This window comes from Hemiscyllium ocellatum, chromosome 24 (genome assembly GCF_020745735.1).
Source record: "Hemiscyllium ocellatum isolate sHemOce1 chromosome 24, sHemOce1.pat.X.cur, whole genome shotgun sequence".
NCBI classification, from domain to species: domain Eukaryota; kingdom Metazoa; phylum Chordata; class Chondrichthyes; order Orectolobiformes; family Hemiscylliidae; genus Hemiscyllium; species Hemiscyllium ocellatum.
This window is the reverse complement of record NC_083424.1, coordinates 1,416,634-1,439,174: the sequence shown is the minus strand read 5'-3', so window position 1 is coordinate 1,439,174 and position 22,541 is coordinate 1,416,634. Positions and strand designations below refer to the sequence as shown.

Sequence of the window (22,541 nt, the reverse complement as noted above, 5' to 3'; positions counted from 1 at the left end):
GAACATTCCTGCATTGGGGTGAGGAAGTCAACACAATGATGCTCCAAGTTGTGGCAGAGGCCGATTCTTATTGTTTTCCACGCTCTGGCCATTTCAAAACAAATATTTTTGGCACTTCATGCAAGCAATTTAGTAAGAAATACTAATTGATACTAGGACATATGTAAAAGATTTATGTAATTTGTCTATCTAGTTTTACCTGTCACCTTGCTTGTGGTTAGTTGCTGTGCAGTTTAAAAAGTCCACAGTCTTTGATTATTACAAGTATAATTTAATTAATTCATCACTAACAGCAGATGGTGTGAGAACCCCAAGATCGGTGAACAAAAGTGTAATGAACAACGGTGGGGTGTAATCCACTGTGGGATGCTCAGCTGCAAGATTCTTCACTGATTTCAATGTGTCTGCCTTGTACTGTTTGAAATAAAAACAAAAAATTAATATTTTATAATCACATCGATCACAGCAGAAGGTCACTCAGCTCTTTGCTTGGACAATTTAAAGCAAATGAATATAAAATGTGCAAGAGGGAAATTAGGAAAGTAAAAGGGGAAAAGAAAGGAAAATCAAGTTATTTTACAAGTACATTAAGGGTAAAACAGTAACAAGGAAAAGGGTTGTTTCCCTTGGAGCAGAGAGGACTGATGGAGGACATAAATGAGTTGTATAAAATTGAGGGCATAAATAGTGTAGACAGGAAGGAACATTGATGGAGGGATCTATGACTACGGGATAGGAGGTTTAGAAGAATCCGAGGAAAATCTTTCAGCCACAGGGAGTGGTGGGAATCTGGAATTCTCTGCCTCTAAGGTTGGTATGCCAAGCCCCACACAGCTCCGGGCCAAGTGCTAGAAAAAGGGATTAGAACAGTTATGTGGTTGTGTTTGACCGATGCAGATGCAGCAGGCCAAAGGACCTTTTCCTGTGTTGTAGATCTCTGTGGCTAAATCCTATTCCTCATTGCCCTGTATTTCTGCTGAGAAGATAACTAGATACATCATGAATCACTTGCTAGTACAGAACTTGAGTATTGTAGGGAAAAAATGGGACACATTTTGTCAGTTTTTTTTCACAAAATGCTTTAACAAAACATGTCTATTTCAGGAATACACAATTTTAATACAATGAGTCTGCCCCAATTTGTCAGACTTGTAGGTTCATGACTAACTATAATCTAGTCTTCTCAAGATTTACACTCATTAAAAGCAAGAGGAACTTCAATTTACACAAATGCTGAGTTTGGTTTTCTCACCTTAAATCGATCAGGAACATCTTCCTGATTAAGGGGATAAAGGCGGACAAATTTGAAACTCTCTGCCACCACGTAGAAAGGTTTATTGTGTGATTTTGCACACACAGCCATTTGGTAAGTTCCAATCTGAAAGGAAAAACAATGCTATTCTGATGGCAATGGTGAGAATTGCAAAGCAGGAATTAAACCTCTGACAACTTTACTGTGCAGAAACTTTTCACCTATAAAGCACTGATCAGCAAGATCTCAAACATGTAATTTGACATTTGGAGCTTGTCATTTTCAGAAACATTCTGGTTTCAAGCAATATCACTGCAGCAAACACAAAGGGACTTATTGATTTCAAATAGCAGATTCACATGTAAATAATGGATGTACTTTTGAGACGTGCATATATGCTGAAAATTGTTGCTGGAAAAGCGCAGCAGGTCAGGCAACATCCAAGGAGGAGAATCGACGTTTTGGGCATGAGCCCTGAAGACAGGCTCATGCCTGAAACGTCGATTCTCCTGCACCTTGGATGCTGCCTGACCAGCTGAGCTTTTCCAGCAACACATTTTCAGCTCTGATCTCCTGCATCTGCAGTTCTTACTTTCTCCTAGACGTCCATGTATGGGCTTGTTTTGCACAAGTGACCTGCTGTCCACTGCGAATGGTCAACAGGATGTATTGTTTGAGAGGGCTTAGAACTAGAGTAAAAGAATTTGTACTGCACTAAATTCAGGATGTCCCAAAGCACCTCCCAGCCAATTAAGTGAACGGACAGGACCAAACTGTTACCTTGTTAATGATGCCTCCACTTTCCACCACCCCTTCAGCACCAACCAGCAGCAGATCCACTTTCTCCATAATGTACCTGCAAAGGGAAAAATCTCTGTGATTGCTGCCGCATTATCACTAATCATCTCATCAGTTGTGTTACTAATTCATTTAACACAGCATAAGTAACATTACCATATCTGGTACAAACTAGCAAAAACAATGTTCTTTAACATACCCTACTGAAGCATCCAGGATCACTGTTACAGGAATGTTCAGCTTCTGCAGCTTTTCTGCACTTTTCAGTCTGTAACGCAAATAGCAAAACTGATTGACTGCACACAACAAGAAACATTTTATATAAAAGCCCACAAAGCTGCTGAAGTGGAAACTTTTAATGTACAATGCTGGGCAATGACTTAATAAACAAATTCTACAGAGTCCATTAGGGGCTAAGGCTTTGATGTTGACATGGAAAAATCAATAGTAAACTCTATGCCAGAACAAAGTTCCTGATAACTGAGCAGCAAATGATGCACAATGAAGGACTTCTAAAAACAGATGAATTTACGTCCAGGATAAGGTGGACGCAAGAATCACCGTCAAGTGCAGTGGGGTAAGAACGCAACACAATGTAACATTCAAAATATTGGCAATCACAAAGGAATTCGAGCAGAGCTGTTGATAACAGTCAATATCTTTGCTGAGTAAAATGTAGAAATATCCAACTGATTTGTTGTATGGGTACCATACAAAGCTAACATTGCCCCTGCTAACATACTTTTGTCATGGCAGTAACTGAGCAGAGATGTTGTTAGTCAGCTGTATGGCACAGGCAGAATCGTTCAATGAGAGTATTGTACTTCTGGAGCAGATACTGCACAGGAGTTTCTCTGAGTGACTAGTATAAGAAGCGCACACTCCACATGTTTTACTTACCCTGCTAAATCAGGTTGTGATTCTGTGATATAAACACTAAAGCGTTTCTTGGCTTCAGCTGCTCTCTCCAACACTCGCAGCACAACCCGTGAGGAAGAATGAGTTAATATTTTCTGTTAAAGAGATTAAAATTGTAAAAGAATATGGACTGAAGTGCAGAGCATACTCATTCTATATACAATATGTCAAACTCTGGGTTTTAATTGTCAAATTATTCATCATTTAAACCTGTCCTGTAATGAAAAGTAACAAATGCAGCAAAAGATTACTTCAGAAAGGGGCAAGCATCTCAGGACATCTTCAAATCAACAGGACATTCAGCCTTCCACCTCCATATTATGTTTCAGTTTCCATGGTAGAGAAAGAGGTCAAAATACCATAAAGACCATGGACGTTAAGCTAAATCAGGAGGAGGAACCTAGTGGATTTCATTTAAGTTTTTAAAAAAAGAAAATAGTTGGACTTGGAGTAGGTAAGTCTGCAAGAACTGATGTTTATCAGTGCAAAGTATTAAAAGGTGAGAAAAGCACAGCCATAATTTTAAGAAATGCTTCAGAATTGGGAATTGATCACATGGGTCAGAAAACTGCTGCTCTATTGATTGAGAGAAACAGAAAGATATCAGAAACTGAAGGATGTCAGTTTAATGCTAGTTGTGGAGAAGTTACATGAATCCATCAAATAAGAAACCTTGATATTAATCTGTCTCATCAATGAATGGCCTTTTTCTGTAGTATCCATCTATCATTTGGAAAGAAAGGCCAGACAATTGAGCAAATTCAAATCAATACAAAGATATTTATAGCAACTGCTTTGGTCATATCATTTCATATTGATAACTAACAAAAGAGATATTGCTGGGTCTAGTGGGACTGAAGAATGACATGGACCAAGTGTCTGAGGGAACACTGAGGTAAGAGTGATCATCCTATTATAAGGTTCAGACAGAACAGCAATAAACAATTTGAAGTAGAACCTCTAAACTGGAAGAGGTCTAATTCAATGGGATGAGAAGGGATCTAGTCAAAGGCTGACAAGAAAAATAAGAGAACAACGGGTGATCTTCAAGGAGGAGATGTTCCAGATACAGGCTTTCTACAGTCCAATAAGAGTGACTGAAGAAGAGACAACCCAGGAAAACCCAGCAGAGAATCTACAGAGAAGAATCTAGAAAGCTGACTGGTTTTAAAATGTGATTTTTTTTGTAAATCTTAATCAAGGTTTTTTTAAAAATCGGACCAGTATTGTGGAGTGGGAAGTAAAAGATAGGTTTAAGAGAAAGGCGTTGTAAATGGTGGTTTCAATGTTCTCTGTTGGGCTTAAAGAATAAAATTGTTAAGTTTTACTTCAAATAGTGAAATCTGGGACAGTTCTTTGCCTCTCGAAATTTAACAGATTACGGTGCAAGGTGTGTTGGGTTTAAATGAGCAGAGGGGACTTACCCTGTGTCATAACAGCTTGGGAGCTCTCGTCCACTTAGATCTAGTCTGAGATTTGGACAGATTTGAATAGATTTAGGGTACGAAAGACAAGCCCAATGGATTTAAACAATTGCTTATTAGTGTCCTATATCTTTAAATAAACGTAGATGAGACAATTTGTTTAATTTCAGTGACTTGGGGTTGGTTAAATTAAAAGTGAGAGAAATGGCTCTTAAAATTGTTAAAGAGATTCTAGGGTTTGAAGATGATTCCCAAATTTGCCAAGAAAGTTTAGAAAGAAAAGACCATGCTCTTAGAATCAGCAAAGAGGTTAGGATTGGATTTAACCAAGGACAAAAGTAAAGCTGAAATTGTAAAGGAATTACTCAAACATTTAGGTGTGCCAGAGAAACAGACAAGGGCAGTAGAGTTCGAAAAACTTAAATTAAAATTGAAGAAAATGGAGTTAGAAGATAAACAAAGGGAGAGAGAGAGAGAGAACTTGAGAAGTTGCAACTTAGCAAATTAAGTTAACAGGATGGAGATTAAAAGAGAAGTTAGTGATATATGCAAATATGTCAAAACTCTGCCACATTTTGATAAGAAAGATGATGATGCCTTCTTTATTTCATTTGAAAAATTGGTTAGGCAGATGGCATGGTCCAAGGATTAAAGGGTAATACTAGTTCAGACTAAACTGGTAGACAGAGCTAGTGAGATATTTGCCATGCTGTCAGATGAGGGGGTCAAGAGATTAGGAAGAGGTCAAACAGGCTATTTTAAGTTCTTATGAATTCGGAACAGAAGCATATAGACAGCGGTTCAGAAACATAAAGGAACCAGGTCAGACTTGTGTTGAGTTCCAAAAGAATTAAACGGAGTCATTTTGATAAATGGGTTAAAGATAGATAAGACCTACGAGGCTCTAAGAGATTATTCTACCATAGGAGTTTAAAAACTCACTTCCAGAGATTATAAGAATTCATGTGGAGGAACAGAAAGTTCAAGAAGTGAGAAAGGCAGCAGAATTATCAGATGAATACATGTTGGTGCATAAGACAAGCTTCCAGCCAAAATTTCGTCCTGTGAGGGGTACGAAACAATGAGTAGAGAACACTGGTAGGTGTTTACCACAGGTTAACAAAGAAGCCCAAGAAGGTGGAAAGGAGGTGAAAGGCCTCAGGTGTTTCCACTATGGTAAAGTGGGACATGTAAAGTCACAGTGCTGGTCGTTAAAGAAAGGCACTGTGGGAAAAGATGTGGTAAAAGAAGCTAATCAGTGGCATTAGTGAAGGTAGTAAAGGAAACCCCAAGAAGAGCCGAGAATCTGCAGGAGAGTGCACAGCCTGGACAGGGGCTGGGTATGGAGTTAGTGCCTGATCTCTATAAAGAATTCACCTCTGTGGTTAAGATTACTCAAAGAACAGAGGGAGATGGACAAGAGGTCATAATTTTGAGAGATACAGGATCTAACCAGTCTCTAATAGTAGGAGATGAGCGAATTTGCACTCTTTCTGATCTGTTACCTGAGAGTGTGATAATTTGTGAGATGGAAGGACAGAAATTTAGCATTCCCCTATGTAAGATCAGGTTGGAGTGCCAACTCAAGACTAGAAAAGTAATGGTGGGAGTGCTTGATAGAGTGTCAGTTCCAGGAATCCAGTTTGTTCTTGGGAATGATTTAGCAGGGTCCAAAATGGGAGTGACACCCTTGTTTTGGAAAAGCCCAAGGAAGACCAAGAAACTGAAGAGTTAAATGAAAAATATCCTGGTATTTCCCAGACTGTGCAATAACAAGATCCTACTATCATAAACCACAGCACGAAGCAAAAACTAAAGAGAAAGATGAAGGAGTTGAGGTTGACACCCTGTTTGAAGTAATGGTGCAGGGAAAACCTGAACAGGCAGAGGGTCAGACAGAAGTGTTTAGCCGTGAAAGACTAAGGGACTTGTAGCAGAAAGACAAGACGATAAAAGATACATATGTGGATGTGTACTCTGAAAAGGAGACAGAGAATATTCTGGAGAGTTATTATCTGAAAGATAGAATGCTAAGATGGAAATGGAGACCACGGCAGGTTAGTGCAGAGGAGAAATGGGCCAAAGTGCACCAGATTGTGTTGCCGGAAGCATACAGAAGGAAGTGTTATGGGTAGCACGTGAATTACCTGAAGGAGGTCACCTAGGGGAAAGAATGACTCAGGCTAAGATACAAAAACGTTTTTAACTGGCCTGGAATGCACAAAGATGTGGTTAACTTTTGCCAAACGTGTCATACATGCCAAATGATAGGTAAGCCACAGGCGGCTATAAAACCAACACCTTTGTTGCCAATTCCCACATTTGCAGAACTTTTCACGTAGGTTATAATTGATTGTGTAGGTCACCTCCAGAGAACTACAAGAGAAAAAGAACTGGAGAAACAGGTGTTAGTTACTGCCCCACTGTGAGGAATCAAATCCAGATGTTGTGGATTTTAATGTGCCTCAAAATAGTTAAAAAATGATGAAGTCCTTGAGGAGTGGGATAGTTTAGTAAACTATCTGTCTCAGGAATAAAGAACACAGTTGAAAGATTTATTACTGCAGTATGAAGACATAGGTAGGAATCAGAATTTCCACGAGCAACCTTGGAGAAAGAGGTGCTTGGATTCTGGGACTAAGCAGATTCTATCAGAAGTTTGCTCCAAACTTCAGTAGTGTAGTGGCACCAATAACCGATTTGCTGAAGAAGAACACAAAGTTTTGGTGGGCAGACAATGCAAGGAGGCATTCAACCATTTAAAGGGTAAAAAATGAGGTCTGCAGATGCTGGAGATCACAGCTGAAAATGTGTTGCTGGTTAAAGCACAGCAGGTTAGGCAGCATCCAAGGAATAGGAAATTCGACGTTTCGGGCATAAGCCCTTCATCAGGAATTCCTGATTCCTGATGAAGGGCTTATGCCCGAAACGTCGAATTTCCTATTCCTTGGATGCTGCCTAACCTGCTATGCTTTAACCAGCAACACATTTTCAGCATTCAACCATTTAAAAGCAATATTAACCACCGCACCAATTTTAGCTGCACCAAACTTCTTGAAACCTTTCAAAGTTGCCATTGATGTTAGTGACATAGGGGTTGAAGCTGTACTGCTACAGGAAGATGATGATGGGATTGAACTGTCAATTGGTTACTTTACAAAAAAATTCAACAGCCACCAGAAGAAATAGTCCACAATCGAAAAAGACTATTGAGTTTGGTACTGGCCTTACAACATTTTAATGTGTACGTCACGAACAATGTGTCGGAAACAGTTGTGCGTACAGATCACAATGCGCTTACATTCTTAGAATGCTTTAAAGACAATAATATGAAACTATTTTGTTGGAGTCTTATGTTACAGACTTTTAATTTATAAATCCTACATGATGCGGGTCATAAGAATGTAATTTCAGATGCGTTATCACGGATTTAACTGATAAAGTATAGATCAGATTGGTATCTATTCAATGTTATATGTGTGGGAAGAAGTTAATGTGAACTTAAATTAATGTTATATGTATGTCATGATAATTTGATTAAGGAGTAGAGAAAAATGAAACCATCTTTTCATTATCATGGTTCATATTTTCTTAAGGGAGTAGTGTTGTGAAGGTGTAGGTGTGTACTATACATTTAAGAGAGAGAGGAAGCTGGCAAGGACTGACTGAAAGCAGAGAAAGTGATCAACAAGGTGAAAATATAACACTTGGTTGAAACAAATATTTGGAGTTGCATTGCCATGGAACAAAAACAAATTCAAATTCTGTCAATCAGTTTAAATTATGCTCCAGATACCAACATCTATTCAAGTTTGAATTTAGTATTTTTATGACATCAAACCAATGAAATGATCTGATGTTTTGGGGTATTAAACTGGACATTTTGAACAGTTAGGAGAAGAACTACCAAGAACACCAACAAGTACAGACTGCTAGTTGAACAGCTCTCTGAAAGGTATCTGTCCATAAGAAAAGTTGTGCAGCAGAAGACCGAAGAAGAGATGACCCAGGAAAATCTACAGAGGAAAATTGACAAAGCTGACTGATTTTGAAACGTGATGTTTTTTGTATATCTTTATCAGGGTTTTTTTAAAATCGGACTAGTATTGTGGAGTGGGAGGTACAAGATAGGTTTAAGAGAAAGGAGTTGTAAATAGTGGTCTTCATGTTCTCTCTAGGACTTAGAAATAGAAATAGAAATAGAAAAAATACAGCGCAGTACAGGCCCTTTGGCCCTCGATGTTGCGCCGATCCAAGCCCACCTAACCTACACTAGCCCTCTATCCTCCATATGCCTATCCAATGCCCGTTTAAATGCCCATAAAGAGGGAGAGTCCACCACTGCTACTGGCAGGGCATTCCACGAACTCACGATTCGCTGAGTAAAGAATGAAAGTGTTAATTTTCACTTTAAACAGTGAAATCTGGGATAGTTCTTTGCCTTTCAAATTTAACAGATTACAGCGTGAGGTAAGCCTCTCTGTGTCGGGTTTAAATTAGCAGAGAGGTTTATTCTGTATTGTAACAATAGTGAAAATGATAAATTTTCTTTTAAATCAAAACAGACTATATGATGCATAACAAGTAAATCCTTCAAGTGAGAATCAGGCCAAATACACAAAGTTGAGAAGAGGAAATGAAAACAACACTTGCAAAGAGACAATATGAGAATAGCTATTGAATAGAAACTCCAAAATTTTCTACTGCATGTAAATAGTAAAGAGGAAGTAAAAGGTAGCGTGAGGCCTCAAATAGATGAAGAGGCTCATTGAGTAGGATTGTGTCAATATGTCTTTAAAAAGAAAAGAGAAAATAATGAGTAATGGTAAATGGAGGATGGTGGACAGTGGTGCTCCCCAAGAGTCAGTGCTGGATCCAATGCTTTTTGGGTAGGCAGGTATTGTTCCGAAATAATCATCATTAAGATTTGAGGCAGATAAACAGCAGATTATCTTTAATTCAGAAAATGAGACAGAGTATTTTGGTATAGGGATAGGGAGTAGCAAAATAAAAACCTCATGGCAAATATCTAGAGTACGAAGGGATATTTGGGTGGAGAGTATGCAGTTCACATGCATCAATCTTTGAAGGAGGGGAAGTAATGAGAAAACCATACAAGGCTATGGGCATCAGAAATAAGTAGAGCTGTTCAGCACAAAAGCAAGGATATTTGACTGAACCTTTATGAGGTTCGAGTCAGGTCACAACGAGAGTTCTGTGCCCATTTTTGTCAGCACAAACCAAGGAAGGATTTAAGAGTTCTTGAGAAAGTGTAGAGGACACTTACCAAGAACGGTTCCAGGCATGAGAGATTTTAGCTGTAAGGTTAGACTGAATAAGCTAGGGTTGTTCTCCTCAGAACTGTGATGCAAACTGTGGGATTTACATTCATAATTTTTAAAATATTTGTGGTGAGTTTAGGTTTGGTTTTTGAATTAGTACCCAGTGGATTTTTCTGTGTGTCTCAAGTTAGGAGTTAACTTATCAGTATTTCTGTAACCATGGTGATTTCTTTTTAAATGAAGCCTGGCAATAGAGTGAATGTGTTTTGTGCCCTAATAGACTTTTGTTCATTTTACAATAATTGTGAGCCAGCAGGGTAAATAATGGGGCCTCAAACATTCGTTAGAGAATTCTGTAATCTGGGGTTTCGTTTAAGCTCAAGGGAAATGCCCATTACAGAGAGAGACACTAATTTCACTCTGTAGTGATTTCATTCCTGTGATGACATTGAAACAGGGTCACTGTTTAGAGCAGTGTACCTGCGAAAATAAGGATTTGGTGAGTTAGTCCTCAGAATGACATCAGTGCTGGTTTTAGAACAATTAAAGATCCAGGACTGGTTGCGTAAGCTAAGTGCAGCAAAGTTCAAGTTTACGATAGCTCCAGAAAAAAGCCATCATATTTCAAATCCCGAGTGACTTAAAACTACTGAGGTATTAGATACAGGGACTCTGGCGTAAGTATTATATATGTGGTGTTTTGAAGATAAAGTGATGTTTCAGCAAGAGAGCTCTTAGTAAAAACCAAAACAAAGTTATGATTTATGAAGCCAGGTTGCTATCCGAGACCTGACTTGTCTGGTGTAACAAAAAGCTGTGTTCATAACAAAGCAAAGAAAATTGAAAAAAGATTTAATAGAAGCATACAAGAAAATTAAGACAGGTTTAGACAAGGCAGACAATAAAGAAATTTCCATCACAATGTTACAAGGACTAGTGTACACAAATTTAAAGCTCAGGGCATGAGAACCAGGGACAGATGTGGGAAGAATTTTTTTGCAGCAAGTGTGAACAACCTGGAACTCTCTGCCTGTGTGGCTGGTGGAAACAGCGTCAATCAATGATTTGAAATGGAAACTTGAGGGATATAATCTTAAAGGATTACAGAGCTACAGCAGGACAAAACTGAACTGACTCCGTTGCTATGCTGAGAGCCAGCATGGACACATGGGTCAAATGGGTTCGTCTTGTGCTGAAGTGACTGTGTTGAGCTCAAGTAAGGCACATCAAACCAGGTGAACTGGGAGGAATTCGAGTAGAGTCAGAGAGTCATACAGCATGGAAAAGCAGAGCCTTCGGTCCAATTCATTCACACCAACCAAGGTTCCCAAACTAAACTAGTCCCACTTGCCTGCATTTGGTTCATATCCCGCGAAACCTTTCTTATCTTTGTAAACGTCTTTTAAATGTTGTAACTGTACCTCATCTGCAACTTCCTCTCGCGGTTCATTCCACATATAAACAACCCTGTGTGTGAAAAGGTTACCCTTCAATTCCCTTTTAAATTTTTCTCCTCTCATCTTAAAATTATGCCCTCTAGTTCTAAGCTCCCCAAACTTAGGGAGAGCACTGTTACTATTCATCTTATCTATGGCCCTCATGATTTTATAAACCTTTATAAGGTCATTCCTCAAACTCCTATGCTCTAGTGAAAAAAGTCCCAAGTTATTGACTCTATCTTATAAATCAAACTCTGCAGTAACATTCTTATAAATATTTACAGCACCCTCTCCAATTTAATAATATCCTTCCTATAGCAAGGCGACCAGAACTGTACACAGCGTTCCAAAAGTGGCCTCACCAAAGTCCTGTACAACTGCATCATGACATCCCAATTCCTAAGCTCAATGATCTGATCAATTAAAGCAAGTGTTCTAAACGCCTTCTTTACTACCGTCTCCCTGTGACACAACTTTCAATTAGCTATGTAGGTCTTATTCCCTGCAACAGAGATCATCATCAGGCTGATTCAGTACTTACAGCTCCATCTTTTATAAATACGTGACATAGATTTGCAATCTTATTCCTCGAGACAGATATCTTCTCCAAGTAAAGCTCTCCTCTGTCTATCATTGTCTTTTTGCATTTTGAAAAATCCTGCAATAACAAAGTAATATCAGGTCAAACTCCAAGATACTAAAGAATGAAAGAAAAACTGGAAATCTCAAAAATATCCAAAATTAATCTTGAAACATTGCACACATTTGAATTCTATGTATCTTTCCCTGAAGTAGGAATTAGGTCAGGAATGAGATCAGGGAATTTTTTTTTAATACGTATTCATGTACAGGATGTGGGCATCACTGGTTGGGCCTGCATTCTCTGCTCATCCCTAACTGCCCAGAGGGCAGTTAAGAGTCAACTGGAGATGTTGTGGGTCTGGAGTCACATGTAGGCCAGACCAGGTAAAGATGGCAGTTTCCTTCCCTAAAGGATATTAGTGAACCAAATAGATTTGTCTGACAATTGACAATGGATTCATGGCCATTATTAGACTCTTAATTCCAGATTTTTATTGAATTCAAATTCTACCATCTGCTATGGCAGGATTCAAACTCAGGTCCCCAGGACTTAACTTGGATCTCGGGGTTAACATTTCAGCGATAATACCTTAAAAACGGGAACAGGTGATGGGGGCTCATCCAGGATATGAACCCAGGACTTCTCCCATCTTTGTCACATATAACCACAAACCCGAGACCCACGAGCCATAGCCCTGAAACTTAATTCAGCTCCATTTTAAGTTAGGCATTCTGTCCTTATTTTTATACTTTCATTCTAAATTTATATGTTTGCATCTATAATGTAAACTGTTTGTGAAAACTTTTCATGTTGCAATGGTATCCTTAGCTCCTAAAGCAGCACAACATCTCCAGTAGAAGAGGTCTGGAATTACACTGTCACATTTTTAATTACAAATGTGGATAGGGAATTTATAACAAAAAGAAATTGACAGGAAACGTCAAAACAAGACTTTAAACTGATTGGTTGGCATAAAAACAGATATCCGCATAAGCTGAAACACACTTAGAACAAATACTATTTCATAAGTCACTGCACAAAGAGAGTTCTCAGAACTCAATTGAGATGGAGTTTTGTAACTCCTGCCCAGTTGTACTTCGTTGAACTCCGTTTCTATGGATCCAAGGCTGGAGAGACTTTTAGAAATTCCATATCCAGGAATGAGACATTGGTAACATCACTCACTGATGATCATAATCAAAAAGAGCTCAGATCAGGGGAACAATCAAGACACAAAAAACAACTGCTACAGGCAAATAAAGGAGTTTTTGTATAGGGTTGCAGGATCCACTGAGAGTATGCAATACTACGCATCTATCAAAATTAACATAAGGTTAACTGTGAACCACACTTAGTGGTATGCACTGCCATATGCACACTCCCAATCTCCCTTTCCATCAGCACCATGTCACGCTGTCTCAGAGGGTCCTGCCCTCCAGTTCCACTTCATTCTCCAGCTTGTTTGATGTTCTAAAAAGAAATACTTATCTTCATTTCAAACATTAAGGAACACAAGTTGGAACAACTCAGAGATACCCACACCTCTCTGGAACCTTCCTCCTCTCCCCTTCTCTCTGATTCCATCTTTTTTCCTGATCCCATTACTTGTCAGGTATTTACTAGCTATTCTGACTTTCTTCTCTCTGATGTTGAACCTTCTGTACTCAGTAAAGGTCTTACCTTTACGTCCCCACGTCGAAGAATCTCGGACTAGACATGACATTGAACTTCCATCACCTTCGCCTCAGTGCCCATTTCTTTGGATACAAGTCCTCTCCCCAATCCACAGATCCCTTCACCCACTTCCAACACTGCCCCTCCACTTGGACCCTTCCCTCTGACCTTTTACCCGCACTTGATTTCTTTATTAAGAACTGATGACGTGACATCTGTCGCCTTACCCATTTGAATTAATCTCCATCTGAACTGACTGCATTTCTGTGCTCTCAGATACAATCCTGACTTTGTCATTAAACCTACCAACAAGGGTTGCACTGTTGCTGTCTGGCAGTCTGACCTCTACATTGCAGAGGCTGAGCGCCAGCTCTCTGACACCTCTGGGTGTGTCTGAACCAAAAGCTACAATTTAGAGCACCTATAATCTATATTGTCCCCTTGAGTATACTTAGCTAACAGCGTAGGTTCAATTCCCATCACCGACTGAGGTTACCATAAAGGACTCTCCTCAAACTCTCCTCTTGCCTGAGGCTCACAGGTTAAACCACGACTCATCTCTCTCCATGGTCCATTAGGACTAGGGCAACTTTACCTTAATGCTTGCTGAAAAAAGATACATTTTATCTAGCATCTTAGCAAATAAAGCAGCGCAAGCCTCTTCATAGGACTGATACCTGACACCAAGAGACGTAAAGAGGTGACCAAAATCATGAACAAGGAGGTAATTCAGAGGCATGCATTATTGCAGCAGATACAACAGAGGTGAAAAGAGAAAATTCAAGAGCTTACTTTTAAAAATATATAACATGGGGGGTTTCACACACCCAGTACATACCGGGTGCTCCAAGGATGTGAGACTGATAAAACGAAGGAAAAGTTCACCACCAGAAGACACTGCCACTGAAGAATCTACACTGGTCAGGGTTTTTATAGCTGCCTTCAGATTCTCTCTCAGACCCTGAATGGTTTCACCTAATTCCAGAAAACAAACAAAATTGACTGCTTACAGCTCATTGAGAGTGGAAAACAATGCTATTAGTTTAGACATCAACAAGTGTTTTACCAGATTTCCAAGGGATTGCCTGAGCCACGTTACAGCATATAACATAGAGAAAGTATATTCCTGTCAGGGTGAAACGAAAGACTGGTAGGTATAGGGAATGCTGGATGACTAAAGAAATTGAGGGTTTGGTTAAGAAAAAGAAGGAAGCATATGTAAGGTATAGACAGGATAGATCAAGTGAATCCTTAGAAGAGTATAAAGGAAGTAAGAGTATACTTAAGAGGAAAATCAGGAGGACAAAAAGGGGACATGAGATAGCTTTGGCAAATAGAATTAAGGAGAATCCAAAGAAATTTTACAAATACATTAAGGACAAAAGTGTAACTAGGGAGAGAATAGGGCCACTCAAAGATCAGCAAGGCGGCCTTTGTGTGGCGTCGCAGAAAATGGGGGAGATACTAAATGAGTATTTTGCATCAGTATTTACTGTGGAAAAGGATATGGAAGATATAGACTGTAAGGAAATTTAGATTACTTACTGTGGAAACACGCCCTACGGCCCAATAACTACACACTGACCCTCTGAAGAGCAACTCACCCAGACCCATTCCACTTCGTTTACCCCTTCACCTAACACTATGGGCAATTTAGAATGGCCAATTCACCTAACATGCACATTTTTGGACTGTGGGAGGAAACCGGAGCACCCGGAGGAAACCCACGCAGACACGGGGAGAATGTGCAAACTCAACACAGACAGTTACCTGAGGCGGGAATTGAACTTGGGTCTCTGTCGCTGCGAGGCAGCAGTGCTAACCACTGTGCCACCGTGCCGTCCGATAGATGGTGACATCTTGCAGAATGTCCATATTACAGAGGAGGAAGTGCTGGATTTCTTGAAACAGGTAAAGGTGAATAAATCCCCGAGACCTGATCAGGTGTACCCAAGAACTCTGTGGGAAGCTAGAGAAGTGATTGCTGGGCCTCTTGCTGAGATATTTGTATCTTTGATAGTCACAGGTGAGGTGCTGGAAGACTGGAGGTTGGCAAACGTGGTGCCACTGTTTAAGAAGGGTGGTAAGGACAAGCCAGGGAACTATAGACCTGTGAGCCTGACGTCGGTGGTGAGCAAGTTGTTGGAGGGATTCCTGAGGGACAGGATGTGCATGTATTTGGAAAGGCAAGGACTGATTAGAGATAGTCAACAAGGCTTTATGTGTGGTAAGTTGAAAATGTGTTGCTGGTTAAAGCACAGCAGGTTAGGCAGCATCCAAGGAATAGGAAATTCGACGTTTCGGGCATAAGCCCTTCATCAGGAAAATCATGTCTCACAAATTGATTGAGTTTTTGAGGAAGTACTAAAGAGGACTGATGAGGGCAGAGCGGTAGGTGTGATCTATATGGACTTCAGTAAGGCATTCAACAAGGTTCCCCATGGGAGACCGATTAGCAAGGTTAGATCACATGGAATATAGGGAGAACTAGCCATTTGGCTACAGAACTGGCTCAAATGTAGAAGACAGAGGGTAGTGGTGGAGGGTTGTTTTTCAGACTGGAGGCCTGTGACCAGTGGAGTGCCACAAGGTTCAGTGCTGGGTCCTCTACTTTTTTGTCATTTACATAAATGATTTGGATGCGAGCATAGGAGGTACAATTAGTAAGTTTGCAGATGACACCAAAATTGGAGGTGCAGTAGACAGCGAAGAGGGGTATCTCAGATTACAAGAGGATCTTGAACAGATGGACCAATGAGCTGAGAAGTGGCAGATGGAATTTAATTCAGATAAATGCGAGGTGCTGCATTTTTGGACAGCAAATCTTAGCAGAACTTATACACTTAATGGTAAGGTTCTAGGGAGTGTTGCAGAACAAAGAGACCTTGGAGTGCAGATTCATAGTTCCTTCAAAGTGGAGTTGCAGGTAGATGGGATAGTGAAGAACGCGTTTGGTATGCTTTCCTTTATTGGTCAGAGTATTGAGTTGGGAGGTCATGTTGTGGCTGTACAGGACATTGATATTGCAAGGAATTCTGGTCTCCTTCCTATTGGAAGGAGACGGGGAGAATGTGCAAACTCCACACAGTCAGTCGCCTGAGGCGGGAATTGAACCTGGGTCTCTGGCGCTGTGAGGCAGCAGTGCTAACCACTGTGCCGCCCATAACTTATAGAGGTTTACAAAATTATGAGGGGCATAGATAAGGTAAATAGGCAAAGTCTTTTCTCTGGGGTCAGGGAGTCCAGAACATCGAGGGCCAAAGGACCTCTACTGAGCTATAATGTTCTATGTTAACTAGAGAGCATACGTTTAGGGCGAGAGGGGAAAGACATAAAAGAGACCTACGGGCATCGTTTTCACACAGAGAGTGGTACGTGTATGGAATGAGCTGACAGAGGAAGTGGTGGAGGCTAGTACAATTGTAACATTTAAGAGGCATTTGAATGGGTATATGAATAGGATATGGGCTGGGTGCTGACAGGTGGGACTAGATTTGGTTGGGATATCTGGTCAGCATGGACGGGTTGGACTGAAGAGTCTGTTTCTGTGCTGTACATCTCTATGACTCTATAGAACAGTACAGACCCATAGCCCAGAGCAGAAAAGGAAAATACTCTTTCCAGAATTTTCAGTTCTTAAAAGAAATCCATGGAAACGTCAATTCAGTTAAAAAACTGAAAATATTCCTCCAAATCCTTTTCTACACATAAATCTCAGCATGATTTTAGATCCGTTATATAAAATCTAACATGGTAAGATTGCACAGACTCAACAACCCTGTATGTATGAAAGTTGTTTAAAGTGTTAGAATAATTCTGTTCTCAAGTACCTTTGTCTCTCTTCAAAAACTCCAACAAGGTGCGAATGGCTGCAACAGCTGAAGCAACATCCTCATTCTCTTTCATCTGGATTTTGAAATAGTCCACAAGATCTGCAACAGGCCAGGTACCACTTTTTAAATTCAACTAATTTACCAACATTGCGTTTTATTTTCCTTATGCAGACCATTATTTTTGACTACTAGGACAGGTTTTCAATCAACAACTTGCATTTACTTTAGTACAATAAAATGTCCCAAACATAGGAACAGAAGGAAAAAAAAGTAGGAGACCATTCTATCTGGATACAGAATTGGCTGGCCCATAGAAGACAGAGGTTGGTGGTTGATGGAAAATATTCAGTCTGCAGCTTGGGGACCAGTGGTGTTCCGCATGGATCAGTTTGGGACCTCTGCTCTTTGTGAGTTTTATAAATGACTTGGATGAGGAAGTGGAAGGGTGCATTAGTAAGTTTGCCGATGGCACAAATGTTGGTGGAGTTGTGGATGGTATGAAGGGCTGTTGTAGGTTACAACGAGACATTGACATGATGCAGAACTGGGCTAAGTGGCAGATAGAGTGCAACCTGGAGAAGTATGAATACGTTCACTTTGGAAGGTGGAATTTAAATACAGAATACAGGGTTAAAGGCAGGAATCTTGGCAGTGTGGAGGAATGGAAAGATTGTGGAGTCCATGACCATAGATCCCTCAAAGTTGCCACCCATGTTGATAGGGCTGTTAAGAAGACAAATGGTGTGTTCGCTTTCTTTAGCAGAGGGATTGAGTTTAAGAGCAGCGAAGTTACGCTGCAGCTCTACAGAACCCTAGTTGGACGAAACTTGGAATATTGTGTTCAGTTCTGGTCGCGTCATTGTAGGAAAGATGTGGAAACTTTAGGAGGGTGCAGAGGAGATTTACCAGCTTGCTGCCTAGACGGGAAGGCATGTCTTATAAAGAAAGGTTGAGGGAGCTAGGGCTTTTCTCACTGGAGTGAAGAAGGGTGAGGGGTGACTTGATGGAGGTGTACAAGATGTTGAGAGGCACAGATAGAGTGGGTAGCCAGAGATATTTTCCCATGGGGGAAATGTCTATCATGAGGGGTAATAATTTTAAAGTAATTGGTGGAAGGTTGAGAGGAGATGTCAGAGGTAGGCTCTTTACTCAGAGTGGTGGATGCGTGGAATGCAGTGCCAGCAGTGATTACTCACAGTGTGGAAACAGGCCCTTCGGCCCAACAAGTCCACACTGACCTGCCGAAGCGCAACTCACCCAGACCCATTCCCCACTTCATCTAACACTATGGGCAATGTAGTGGCCAATTCACCTAACCTGCACATTTTTGATTGTGGGAGGAAACTGGAGCACTCGGAGGAGCTTTATTCCTGATGAAGAGCATTTGCCCGAAACGTCGATTTCGCTGCTCGTTGGATGCTGCCTGAACTGCTGTGCTCTTCCAGCACCACTGATCCAGAATCTGGTTTCCAGCAGCATCTGCAGGCATTGTTTTTACACCCGAAGGAAACCCACACAGACATGGGGAGGATGTGCAAACTCCACACAGACATGGGGAGGATGTGCAAACTCCACACAGACATGGGGAGGATGTGCAAACTCCACACAGACATGGGGAGGATGTGCAAACTCCACACAGACATGGGGAGGATGTGCAAACTCCACACAGACATGGGGAGGATGTGCAAACTCCACACAGACATGGGGAGGATGTGCAAACTCCACACAGACATGGGGAGGATGTGCAAACTCCACACAGACATGGGGAGGATGTGCAAACTCCACACAGACATGGGGAGGATGTGCAAACTCCACACAGAGAGAATGTGCAAACTCCACACAGAGAGAATGTGCAAACTCCACACAGACATGGGGAGGATGTGCAAACTCCACACAGAGAGAATGTGCAAACTCCACACAGACATGGGGAGGATGTGCAAACTCCACAGACATGGGGAGGATGTGCAAACTCCACACAGACATGGGGAGGATGTGCAAACTCCACACAGACATGGGGAGGATGTGCAAACTCCACACAGAGAGAATGTGCAAACTCCACACAGAGAGAATGTGCAAACTCCACACAGAGAGAATGTGCAAACTCCACACAGAGGCAGCAGTGCTAACCACTATGCCACCGTGCCACTCAGTGATAGTAGAGTCAGATACATTAGGGACATTTAAGCGATTCTTGGATAGGCATATGGAAGATAGTACAATGAAGGGTACGTAGGTTAGTCTGATCTTATAGTAGGATAAAAGATTGGCACAATATTGAGGGTCGAGGGACCTGTACTGTGCTGTATTTTCAATGACTCAATGAGATCAAGGTTCATCTGTGGCCTAACTCCATACACCTGCCCTTGGCTCATATCCCTTAATACCCTTGCTCACCAAAAATATATCTACCTCAGATTTAAAATTAACAATTGATCCAGAATCAACTGCCATTTGTCAGAGGTTGAATTGGGTTGGATTATATTCACTGGAGTTGAGGGGAATGAGTGATCTTATATAAACCTACAAAATTCTAACAGAACTAGACAGGGTAGATGCAGGAAATAAGTTCCCAATGACTGATCGTGGTAGTGTGGTTATGGGGGTGGGATGGGAAGAGCCCAAAACCAAGAGTCACTGTCTAAGGATACACAGTGGACTATTTAGGATTGAAACGAAGGAGAAATTTCCAAACTCCGAGACCGGTGAGCCTGTGGAATTCCCTAACACAAAAAGCAAACTATGTCAAAGCGTTGTATGATTTCCAAGAGTTGGATATAGCACATGCTGAAGGGATATGGGTAAAAGCAGAAACATGGTACTTCAGTTTATCAGTCACGATGGAAGTAAATGGTGGAACAGTCTTGAAGTGCCAAATGGCCTATTCCGGCTCCGATTTTCTATGTTTCTAGAAATTCATATTGGCTCCTAAAACAGCACTTTCCAAACCCACGGCCACTTCCATCTAGAAGGACAGGGGGCAATAAATACATGGGAACACCAGCCTGTGTAAGCTCCCCTCCCAGCCCCTCACCATCCTGACATGGAAATCTATCACCATTCCTTCACTGTCACTGGGTCAGGATCCTGGACTCGCCTCCCTCAGGGATATTGTGAATTCACCCACAGCACATGGACTGCAGCTCACCCCCACCTCCTCAAGGGGCAACTAGGGTCGGGCAATAAACACTGACCCAACTAAGTGTCACGGGAATCCTGGAGACCGTTCAGCCTGTCAGTCCATGCTGGTAACTAAACTCTATCCCAGTCTCCGGGCATTATTCTGTAATTTCCCGGACAGTGTGCGGCCTCAGTCCCCAGGGTTGATGGATAATCCTGGCCGATTACCTTCCTCCTCCATCCTCACACCGGCCCGCGCTCCACACCAACCGTCAACACAACCCCGGCTCCGGGGGCACCCGACAATCCACTCCCCCGGAACACACTGCCAGCGACAAGCGGGCCGGAGACACCCGGACAGACTTCATCGCTGCACTCGGCAGGGGGGGGGACGGACTGAGAGCAGAGCGACATGGCGGACGGTGAGGGGGCGCGAGAGGGGGGAGAGAGGGGGAGGGGGAGAGGGAGGGGAGAGGAGGGGGAGAGGGAGGGGAGAGGGAGGGGAGAGGGAGGAGAGAGGGGGAGGGGGGAGAGAGGGGGAGGGGGGGGAGAGGGAGGAGAGAGGGGGAGGGGGGGGGGAGAGGGAGGAGGGGGGGGGGGAGAGGGAGGAGGGGGGGAGAGGGAGGAGGGGGGGGGGGGGGGGGGGAGAGGGAGGAGAGAGGGGGAGGGGGGGGGAGAGGGAGGAGAGAGGGGGAGGGGGGGAGAGAGAGGGGGAGGGGGGGGAGGGAGAGGGGGGGAGAGAGGGGGAGGGGGGGGGAGAGTGAGAGGGAGAGGGGGGGTGAGAGGGAGAGGGGGGGTGAGAGGGGGAGGGGGGAGAGAGAGGGGGAGGGGGGGGGGGAGAGAGAGGGGGAGGGGGGGGAGAGAGAGGGGGAGGGGGGGGAGAGGGAGGAGAGAGGGGGAGGGGGGGGAGAGGGAGGAGAGAGGGGGAGGGGGGGAGAGAGAGGGGGAGGGGGGGGAGAGGGAGGAGAGAGGGGGGGAGAGGGAGGAGAGAGGGGGAGGGGGAGGAGAGAGGGGGGAGAGAGGGGGGGGGGAGGGGGGAGAGAGGGAGAGGGGGGAGGGAGGGGGGAGAGGGGGGAGGGAGGGGGGAGGGAGGGAGAGGGGGGAGGGAGGGGGGAGAGAGGGAGAGGAGGGGGAGGGGGGAGGGGGAGGGGGGGGGAGGGGGAGGGGGGAGGGAGGGAGAGAGAGGGGGGGAGAGGGGGAGGGGGGAGGGGGAGGGGGGAGGGAGGGAGAGAGAGGGGGGGAGAGGGGGAGGGGGGGGGGAGGGAGCGAGAGAGAGGGGGGGAGAGGGAGTGAGGGGGGGGGAGAGGGAGCGAGAGAGGGGGGAGAGGGGGGGAGAGGGGGGAGGGGGGGAGAGGGGGAGGGGGGGAGAGGGGGGGGGGGGGGGGGAGAGAGGGGGGGGAGGGGGGGAGAGAGGGGGGGGGAGGGGAGAGAGGGGGAGAGGGGGGGGGGGAGGGGGAGAGAGGGGGAGAGGGGGGGGGGGAGGGGGAGAGAGGGGGAGGGGGAGAGGGGGAGGGAGAGAGGGAGGGGGAGAGGGAGGAGAGAGAGGGGGAGAGGGGGGGGGAGGGGGAGAGAGGGGGAGGGAGGGGGAGAGAGAGAGGGAGGAGAGAGAGGGAGAGTGGAGAGAGAGGGAGGGGAGAGAGAGGGAGGGGGAGAGGGAGGAGAGAGAGAGGGAGGGGGAGGGGAGGGGAGAGAGGGAGGGGGGGAGGGAGGGAGGGGGGAGGGGGGGAGGGAGGGAGGGGGGGGGGGAGAGAGAGGGAGGGGGAGGGAGGGAGGGGGGGGGGGGGGGGGAGAGAGAGGGAGGGGGAGGGAGGGAGGGGGGGGAGAGAGAGGGAGGGGGAGGGAGAGAGGGAGGGGGAGGGAGGGGAGGGGGGAGGGAGGGAGGGGAGAGAGGGAGGGAGGGGAGAGGGGGGGGAGGGAGAGAGGGAGGGGGAGGGAGGGGGGGGGGAGGGAGGGAGGGAGGGGGGGGAGGGAGAGAGGGAGGGGGAGGGAGGGAGGGGGAGGGAGGGGAGAGAGGGAGGGGGAGGGGGGGGGAGGGGAGAGAGGGAGGGGGAGAGAGGGGGGGGAGGGAGAGAGGGGAGGGGGAGGGGAGGGGAGAGAGGGGGGGGAGGGGAGAGAGGGAGGGGGAGGGGGGGGGAGAGAGGGAGGGGGAGGGGGAAGAGGGAGGGAGGGAGGGGGAGGGGGGGAGGGAGGGAGGGGAGGGGGGAGGGAGGGAGAGAGGGGG

The 22,541-nt window shown here is 44.1% G+C and overlaps 2 protein-coding genes across 5 annotated transcripts in view; one reads left to right on the top strand and one right to left on the bottom strand.

Annotated features, from left to right (window-relative positions):
- Positions 1-250: 250 nt before the first annotated feature.
- On the bottom strand, positions 251-20,648 carry eif2b1 (eukaryotic translation initiation factor 2B, subunit 1 alpha). Its single transcript, XM_060843321.1, has 9 exons — positions 20,549-20,648; positions 17,201-17,302; positions 14,209-14,345; positions 11,655-11,771; positions 2,951-3,063; positions 2,250-2,318; positions 2,033-2,108; positions 1,253-1,378; positions 251-414 (listed from the first exon to the last, which is right to left on the bottom strand). The coding sequence occupies exons 1-9, from the start codon at positions 20,559-20,561 to the stop codon at positions 259-261; spliced, it is 909 nt and encodes a 302-aa protein (XP_060699304.1). The 5' UTR covers positions 20,562-20,648; the 3' UTR covers positions 251-258.
- The window catches only part of gtf2h3 (general transcription factor IIH, polypeptide 3), a 31,328-nt gene continuing 29,435 nt past the window's right edge, over positions 20,649-22,541 (top strand). For 2 of the 4 annotated variants that reach the window (XM_060843317.1, XM_060843316.1), the window contains exon 1: positions 20,649-20,742. In XM_060843317.1, the coding sequence (XP_060699300.1) occupies positions 20,733-20,742 (10 nt within the window). In that variant the 5' untranslated portion in view covers positions 20,649-20,732. The remainder of the gene's footprint in view (positions 20,743-22,541) is intronic. The other 2 variants (XM_060843319.1, XM_060843318.1) reach the window with 2 other exon arrangements.